This window comes from Triticum aestivum, chromosome 7A (genome assembly GCF_018294505.1).
Source record: "Triticum aestivum cultivar Chinese Spring chromosome 7A, IWGSC CS RefSeq v2.1, whole genome shotgun sequence".
Lineage (NCBI taxonomy): Eukaryota > Viridiplantae > Streptophyta > Magnoliopsida > Poales > Poaceae > Triticum > Triticum aestivum.
Window position 1 is genome coordinate 526161582 of NC_057812.1, and position 9074 is coordinate 526170655.

At 48.3% G+C, this 9074-nt stretch overlaps 1 protein-coding gene across 1 annotated transcript; it reads right to left on the reverse strand.

Moving 5' to 3' along the window:
* Window positions 1-3953: 3953 nt before the first annotated feature.
* On the reverse strand, window positions 3954-8376 carry LOC123147983 (amino acid permease 1). The gene is made up of 5 exons (XM_044567320.1): window positions 8052-8376; window positions 5551-5784; window positions 5385-5478; window positions 4943-5300; window positions 3954-4850 (listed from the first exon to the last, which is right to left on the reverse strand). The coding sequence occupies exons 1-5, from the start codon at window positions 8119-8121 to the stop codon at window positions 4239-4241; spliced, it is 1368 nt and encodes a 455-aa protein (XP_044423255.1). The 5' UTR covers window positions 8122-8376; the 3' UTR covers window positions 3954-4238.
* Window positions 8377-9074: the final 698 nt, after the last annotated feature.

A 9074-nucleotide genomic window follows, 5' to 3' on the forward strand; every position in this document is an offset into this window, starting at 1 on the left:
AACATAATTAGATCATATAACAATCCCTCAACGTGCAACAAAGAGTCACTCCAAAGTCACTAATAGCGGGAAGAGATTATTGCAGGGTACGAAACCACCTCAAAGTTTTTCTTTCTGATCGATCTATTGGGCTATTCCTATAAGTGTCACAAACAACCCTAGAGTTCGTACTAAAATAACACCTTAAGACACACATCAACCAAAACCCTAATGTCACCGAGATACTCCAATGTCACCATAAGTATTTGCGGGTTTGATTATACTATTTGCATCACACAATCTCATATTCATCTATTCAAACCAACACAGAAAACTTCAAAGAGTGCCCCAAAGTTTCTACCGGAGAGTCAAGACAAAAACGTGTGCCAACCCCTATGCATAAGTTCACAAGGTCACAGAACCCGCAAGTTGATCACCAAAACATAAATCAAGTAGATCACGTGAATATCCCATTGTCACCACATATAAATACATGCAAGACATACATCAAGTGTTCTCAAATCCTTAAAGACTCAATCCGATAAGATAATTTCAAAGGGAAAACTCAATCCATTACAAGAAGGTGGAGGGGGAGAAACATCATAAGTTCCAACTATAATAGCAAAGCTCGCGGTACATCAAGATCGTGCCAAATCAAGAACACGAGAGAGAGAGAGAGAGAGAGAGATCAAACACATAGCTACTAGTACATACCATCAACCCTGAGGGTGAACTACTCCCTCCTCGTCATGGAGAGCGCCAGAATGATGAAGATGGCCACCGGTGATGGTTTCCCTCTCCGGCAGGGTGCCGAAACAGGGTCCCGATTGGTTTTTGGTGGCTACAGAGGCTTGCGGCGGCGGAACTCTCGATCTAGGCTTATTTCTGGGGGTTTCTATATTAATAGGAATTTTTGGCGTCGGGACCAAGTCAGGGGGTCCACGAGGCGACGACAAGGACGAAGGGCGCGCCCTCCACCCTTGTGGAGGCCTCGTGGCTCTTCTGGCCCAACTCTTTTGCTTCGAGGGCTTCTTCTGGTCCATAAAAATCACCGTAAATTTTCAGCTCAATTTGAGTCCATTTGATATTTCTTTTCCGCGACACTCAAAAACAAGGAAAAAACATAAACTGACACTGGGCTCTAGGTTAATAGGTTAGTCCCCAAAATCATATAAAATAGCATATAAATGCATATAAACATCCAAGATAGATAATATAATAGCATTGGACAATAAAAAATTATAGATACGTTGGAGACGTATCACCGCCCCTGGCTTGGAGGGAGGCATCCCGATACACCCCTATATAAAGAGGGAAGGGGCGCAGGGGGCAGACACACTAAACCCCTTCCCTAGCGCAGCCCCTCCTCGTCTCTCCCATCACCTAGTCCCGCTTTGGCTTGGCGAAGCCCTGCCAGTGCTCCACCACCACCATCACCACCACGCCATCGTGCTGGTTGAGATTCCATCTACTTCTTCCCTTTTGCTTGCTGGATCAAGTAGGAGGAGACGCCATCGAGCCGCATGTGTGCTGAACTCGGAGTGTCGTCCGTTCGGCACTAGATCGGTTGGATTGTGATTGGATCGTGAAGAGTAAGACTACATCGACCGTGTTTTATATGCTTACGCTTTTGGTCTACAAGGGTACCTAGACACACTCCCCTTTTGTTGCTATACATCTCCTAGATTAGATCTTAGGTGTTTGTAGGATTTTTTTTTATTTTCATGCTTCGCTCCCCATCAGTAACGTAATGGCTAATTGCGCTTCACTCCATCGGGAAGACCCGGGTTCGAATCCTGGGATCTCCTTATGTTCTTCTCTTTTTTCGTTAAATGTACGCTGACAGGCCGGCCCATTACTTAGACGCCTTCAACGAGAGTTACTATTGTCTCGCTTAATGCGAGATATAGGTCTCGCACAGATTCAGTACCAGTCTTTACTAAATTCCTGTCGGGCTGGGTCGGCCATGACCAGTTTGGCCAGTCGTAGCTCCTCCACACACCGGGGGAAGGGGCATGCCACACTTATAGCAACACGGAGCATTATATTTTTATACACAAAAGTATACAATGTGTATGGAAAAAGTAGCTATCAACACATTTATTTGGAAGAAAAAATTTATCAGTATTTTAAAAATGTAGGCATATATAAAAAGGTTTTGATGTGCACGAAAAATTTGTAATGTGTATGAAAAACTTAGAAATCAAAACATATATTTCAAAAATAATATTAAATGTATATAAAAAAGCTAATGTATATGAAAAGTGTACCATCTGTATGAACAAAGTAGACGTGTGCTGAAAAAAAATAGAAAAAATATTAAAAATTAAGAAAAACATCGAAACCCGTTGAAAGCAGACACATAAACTCAAATGAAAGAAAAAAGGAAAAAGAACAGAATAAAACTGGAAAAACCGATAAAAGGAAAAACAAAACCATTGGAAGCCTCTATAACATGTCCAAATTGCTCGAAAGCTATGTCTCGCTCGTATCGAGACTAGCACCCGTCTCGCCTGAAGATTTTCTTCAGTGCGCAGGCATATGGGCCGGGTCAATAGCGTGTTACTTGTTCGTTCGGTTGTTGGTCTGTGTTCATTGATGCGTTTCGTCCAATTTTTTTGCTTTTTGTTTGATTTTCTTATTTTTTGGGTTTCTTTATTCTTTTTGGCCATCACACTTCGGTTTTTCTTGTTTTTTATTTCGCTTTTATTCGGTGCCTCTTTTTCTTTCTTTCATAGTTTTCTTTGTTTTTTCTTTTCTTTCTCATTTTCTTTATTTTTTCCTTTTGGATTTCAACAGTTTCCTTTTGTTTTTTTCTCTATTTCTTTATCAGTTTTGGCCGTTATTCATTCTTTTGCACTTTTTTATTCAGTTTTCTTTTTCTCTTTTGTGTCCATTTAAGGTTTGAATGGTTTTTAGTTTTTCTTTGTTTCTTTTGGTTTTTATTCTACATTTTTTGTATATGTCAAAAATATTTTTCTAATACATGTTTAACATTTTTAATATAAGTTTAATATTTTCGGAGTACACGGTCAACATTCTTTCTATAAACATTTTTTGCATTTTCCGAATTATATCTAACATTTTTTAAATACAAGATTAACATTTGTTAATATATGGTAAATATTTTTTTTCTATATATATTTAAAAAAAATTCAAATATTGATTAATATTTTTCAAATACACATTAACAACTTTTGAATACATGGTCAAAGAACATTCCATACGCATTTTGCATTTTTAAATGCTTGATTAATGTTTCCTAAAACTGTTTTAACGAGCCGGCCCACTGAAAAGGAACGAGGCCTCACGTTAGAGGCGAGAAATAGCACAGTCTGGTATTGCGTCCCCGTCCAGCAACAGAAGGAAGCAAACAATCCCCTTCAAAAAAGAGAGAGAAGGAAACAAACATGGTTCTTCTTTGTTGTGCTTCGTGCTTTGTTTTATCCTCAGATGAGACGCATATATATTGGCCTATCACTCACTTCCTCTTCATCAGCAAATTCGAGCGCACTCTCACCAGTAATAACAATGGTGTAATAAACCCACTGTAGACAATCTGAAATTTGTCCATTACCACTACAATCGAAGTGTTCAAGTGTATCGCGTTATCTACGACCCAACCTTTTCTTATACTCTAATAAGGGCATGTCCAACGCAGGCGCTTAGCCCAAGCGCCAGGGTCTTTTTTCCTGCCGTTTCGTACGATTCCTAGTCAATCTCAGGGTTTCGCGTGGCATCGATGTCGAGTGAGTCGTTGGCTGCCACAACTTGTTTTTTTTCCACACGAGCTCTTTTATCAGCAGGGGACACCAGCAGCAAAGGCCTTTTGCGGTTGAAATTGACCTGTGACTACCGCACACCCGCTACTTTTGCGTCTGGTACTCATAATTTGTTTGGTGCAAAAAAAAAAGGGATTGTCAATGTTTGGCCTTGTGCCAAATATTGACTACTAATTGGTTGATTACCAAGTATACTGTAATAAACCACTGTAAACAGTCTCAAATCTCTGCATGGAGCACCAGTACTAGCATTACCACTAGGATCGAACTGTATCGCACTGTCTACGATCGAACCACTCCTTACCCTAAGCCATCGCTTACTGGTGAGACAGCGCTGCATCATTCACTCAAAGGCGGAAAAGAGCAGGCAGATTTTTACCACACGGCTAAAGTTATTCCTCGTTCAATCCCGGACTAGTACAAGGCGAGAAAGATGAACACGGTACGGGGCAGCGACAGCATGCAGCATGCAGGCCTTCACGACTTGGTGGTGAAGGGCGTGTAGGTCTTGAGCGAGTCGCGGACGCCCTGGATGGAGGCGGCGCAGGCGGCGACGGTGACGAGGAAGCAGACGAAGCTGAGGCTCTGCAGCGCCACCCACTTGGTGCCGAACCGCGGGATCTGCCGCTGCCGGATGTACATCTCCACGGGGAAGAAGACGGTGAGCGGCCAGAAGGCGATGCTGCCCAGGAAGCCCAGGATGCTGTTGAAGAAGGGCATCAGCATGGCCAGCAGCGTGATCAACCCCACGAACGCCGTCCGCCACACCAGCCGGAACACCACCGCGTGCTCCCGGCCCAGCCCCGGGTACCGCCGCGCCGCGCCGCCCTCCACCGCCGCGAACAGCGGCTGGCAGAAGACCTGGAAGCCGCCCACCAGGTGGAGCACGATGCAGACGTTGGCGAAGTCCACCAGCCAGTAGGGCTCGTAGAAGCCGAACCCCGTCAGGATGTTGCCGTTGGCGTCGTTGCCGAAGGCCGAGTAGCCCAGGCAGCCGCACAGCATGTAGAAGGCCGTCGTCGTCGAGATGCCCATCAGCGTCGCCTTCCGCATCGTCTTGTTCTCGCCCGGAGGTGACCGCAGCGTGTCCTGCACTCATCGTCGTTTGTTCGCCAGCTAGTTAGTCATCACTCAATTCATCATCACCTTGCTCTGCTCGAGCTCGAGAGTTATATATATACCTGGATCTCGATGAGGATTATGGAGTAGGAGTAGGCGAAGGCGACGTTGCCGAGGGCCTGGAACGTCATCCAGACCTTCTGCGAGGCGTCGACGTCGACCCCGACCTCCGTGCCGGTCAGCGACGTCCTCCCCCTGGGCCCCGAGATGGTCTGCGCCAGAGAGAGGCCGACGGCGATGGTGGCGTAGGAGAAGGACATGATGGCGGCGACGATGGAGAGCCACGAGAGCTTGTGGAAGTTGGGCACCTGGCAGAAGATGACCTGCACCACCCCGAAGGCGATGATGTAGGCGCTCAGGTACTGGCTGCAGTCCGCCTTGTGCCCGTGCCAGTGGAAGCAGTTGGACTTCTTCAAGGCCCTGCATGCAAAACACACACTCAGACCTTACTGCCATACATTTCCAGGTGGAAGTGGAATGAAATTGGGCTTCGATGGGGCTTACGCGGCGCTGGTGGAGGCGGTGATGGTGTAGCCGATGCCGGTGCCGAACATGTTGACGTACTGGCAGAAGCCGCAGAACCAGACGTGCCACCCGCCTGAACACATGCACATCATCTCAGGTTGCATTTTGATGAGTAAAAACGGGCGAGCTTGAGGCGAGCACGTACCTAGGTAGGCCTGGACGGCCTCGGTGTAGGTGTAGTTGCGCTTGCCCGTGACGGGGTCGCCGACGCGGTAGCAGTCGGCGAGGAGGCCGCAGGTGTAGAAGGTGATGATGGCGAAGAGCACCAGGGTGAGCGGCCCGGCCACCCAGCCCAGCTGCGCCATGGCCCAGGCCAGCGACAGCACGCCGGACCCGATCACCGCCGTTATGATGTGCGCCGCCGCCGTCCATACCGTCCCTGGCGGTACACACAAACACAAACACACAACAAAAACGAGCTGTGAAATCCATCAAAGGAAGATGCGAATCAATTAATTTCCACAAAATTAATACTCCCGTCTCAGTTTGAAATCCTGACATATAGCACGTTGTCTTCCTCTCCCTTTTCCTTGGGCAATTATATTGATTTGCTTGGCACAAAAATCTCCTCAAACTGATGTGTTCCAGTAAAGCTCTAATTAAACGAGTTGTCTGAAATTCATGTCCGACCCATATGCAGACAAAGACGTCGATGCCCCGTTGACGCGTACAGCAAACCGACGGCAGAGAACCAAGGTGAGGAGATGAGACAACTTTCGGCGGTCGCCATGCAGTTGGCAACATATTCGCACTCGATCGGCGGCACTAGCGTCTACAGGGAAAGAAAGCTACGGGAAACCATCTATCGGACGTATGGCACCGCTGCTGGATTTGGCAACATGTCATTCAATTCAAGGCGCATTCTCTCTACCTCGGTGGCCTACGCTGCCATGGCAGCCGTTCTTTTCTCGGTGGCCTCTTTGACCCGTGCCTGTCTCGTCAGGGCCCGTCTAGGACGACGTGCCGGTTTTATGGAGAGAGCCCCAACCAACTGGTTGGGTACGTTGGTAGGGAAAAGATACTACCATCGTGCTAGCTAGCTAGCGCCGAAATATATCTCGAATCAACCTGGCTTCCTTATAGGCAAAAAAGCCTCCCAAAACCTCCAGACTACCCATCACACAATCATATATGCTCCCTCGGCCCGGGTTTAAAAGATAATAAGGCATTCGGCGAAGACTCTAATACGAAGTGTGTCTCAAAAACTGCCCGGAAAAGAAAGTAAAATACCCACTCTTTCTGCCTGCCCAAAATATTCGTGCTCAATGTCAAGGAATATTTCCATTTGCAGGGTCATACTATACGGTTTAGCCGCATTTAACTCAACATGGTATCAAAGGTGGATTGGCATAATGTAAAATTGAAAAGGTTCCGTGTTTAGCCTGAATGAGCCACAAATTAGCGGTTATTGAACGACTTTATGGCCCACCCTATCCTGTTGGATTGTATTTTTTGGAAGCACTTGACACTGCTCTAAAGAATGTTCGATACGTGTACTAGCTAGTGGGGAGGGGATGCATCTTCTAAACCTCTCAACAATCAATGGGGGGTTTTCTACGGCTGCGTTGGAGTGGCCGACATGTAGGCCAACCAACAAGCTGGTCCATATGGCAGCCATCCAAAAGTTCGCTGACTTACGTCCGAGAATATGCGCCCCTGTTCCATGGCGGAGCTCAAATACCAGGCCATCACCAAAGCGGATTACTATTTAGTTTCTACTGTAGTAGATATTCACGCATCACGTCCGTCAACGACACATAATGTGCCTACAATTCTTCAAACTCAACGGCCCGAGACAAACGATGGCGTGCTTGCCCAATTATACTAGGAAGAATTAATACTTATTGTAGTAGTGGTGTTCTGAAAATGCAAAGCTTCTAGAGTACGTTCCAAACATAAGCAGAACAGGTAATTGTTGATTGAATCTGCGAAACAGATCTAGGAAATAGTTGGAGAGTAGCGTGTGCCGGGGCCAACCCAATCGCAAAGAGACCCAGCGATAGTAGTAACCTAGAGATTCGAAGTTGGATACGACATGAATCTGCGCTGGGATCCGCCGATTCGAATCATAAATGGGAACCCTGGCACTACATAGGTTTAGTCACACGCGCCGCAGAGATCCCAGGCGCGCGGTAATTAATGGTTTACAAAAACGCGGGTAAGCAAGCAGCAGCCGAAACTGGAAAGCGATCAATCTTTGATAGCCAGCCAGCCCGGCCCCGGCGTGCGGGACGCAGAGAACTTCGCCGGCAAGCATCCAAAACAAGACGGCGGCCTAGCTACGTGCTACGTGCTACGGCCTACGGGGCCGCCATACTAGGAAGGATCCATATGCATGCATTGTACTACGTATACGTCGGAGTTAATTCCGTGGGAATTCGTGTCGGGCATTAATGCCGTGTACGCCGGCCAGCTACACGTGGCCGGCCGCGCACGGCCCCTGCCCGCGGTTGCTCCCCGGTTCACGAAGCGCGCGCGTGACGGCCTCGGTTTCCCCTTTCCTTTCTTCATTCAATTCAGGGACGGTGAAAATCCAACCGCCGTCCGTCCGCCGGCCGGACGGCCGGAGAACGGGATCGATCGATCTATCTACGGAGAGGCGAATGAATCGCTAAGCAAGAATGGTTGGACGGACGACGGACGTACCTGTTCTCCTCTCCCTGCCGTCGTCGTCGACGTCGCCGTGGGTGCGGGGAAGGTGGCCGTCGACGTCCATGGCCCCGCCTCCGCCGCCGCCGCTCTCACGCGCTAGTCGCTCTCGCCGCCTCCCTCCGCCTCGATCGATCTCCTCCTCCCCGGCCTCCCTCCCTCTCTCCCTCTCTCTCTCTCTCTATACAAGTGATCTGGTGTGTCTCGTGTGTGGGCTATGTATGTGGGAGTGATAGACAGAGGGTTGTTTGCGGTGGTTCCCTCTCCCCCCCCTCGCAGCTTTGCTCCTCCGGTGGTGGAAGGAAGGAGAAGTGGTGGTGGTGTGGTCAGGAGAGGGAATAGGAGAGGCCAATGAATTGCCATATATATAGGGGCGGGGGCGGGAGGGAGGGCCGGCCCGGCTGCCTGCTCGCTCGCTCGAGTGGGTGCCATACGTGGAAAGAAACCGAGCAACGCCCAGTGGAAACGGTGGTTCGCGCCGGACAGGATGAGTTGACGCTATTCCCTTTTTTTCTTCTCTGGTTCGGGCGCGGGAGGACGGGTTTTTCGTGGGCCTGGTATCTAGCGCGACCGCTGCCGGCCCGGTGGCACCGACGTAGGCTGTGACGTCAGATTCAGCAGAGCTAGGAATTTTTTTTTTTACCTGAGCTACTAGTTCTTTTTTGTGGGATGGTCTGAGCTAGTAGTAGTATCGGTTATGCACGGTAGCCGTGGTGAGCAGCAGTAACAGTATCCACAGTTCGGTCTGCTTGAGAAACGGGGGAAGGCGTTGTGCTGACGTCATGTATGACGCCAGCAGCCCAATGAATATTTTCTTATTTTTGCGGGAATACTAACCGGATAAGAAAGACAACCCCGTTTTTACATATTACTAAACACGGGTAAGAAAAATAGGAAATAAGTAATTTGTTTTTTTCATGCAAACACGTGGGGTTGCTTTGATAAGAGGGACGTACCGAACACGGTCCGCGTAAGCTACGAAAACGGCCTTACCGTACAAAATCTTGTTTGGCTCCTCTA

Excerpts from the sequence above, each read along its gene's own strand:
- LOC123147983 (XM_044567320.1), bottom strand. The coding sequence starts at position 8,121 with ATGGACGTCGACGGCCACCTTCCCCGCACCCACGGCGACGTCGACGAC. Across the intron at positions 5,785-8,051 it reads CGGCAGGGAGAGGAGAACAG|GGACGGTATGGACGGCGGCG; the intron begins GTACGTCCGTCG and ends GTGTACCGCCAG. Across the intron at positions 5,479-5,550 it reads GGCCGTCCAGGCCTACCTAG|GCGGGTGGCACGTCTGGTTC; the intron begins GTACGTGCTCGC and ends GCATGTGTTCAG.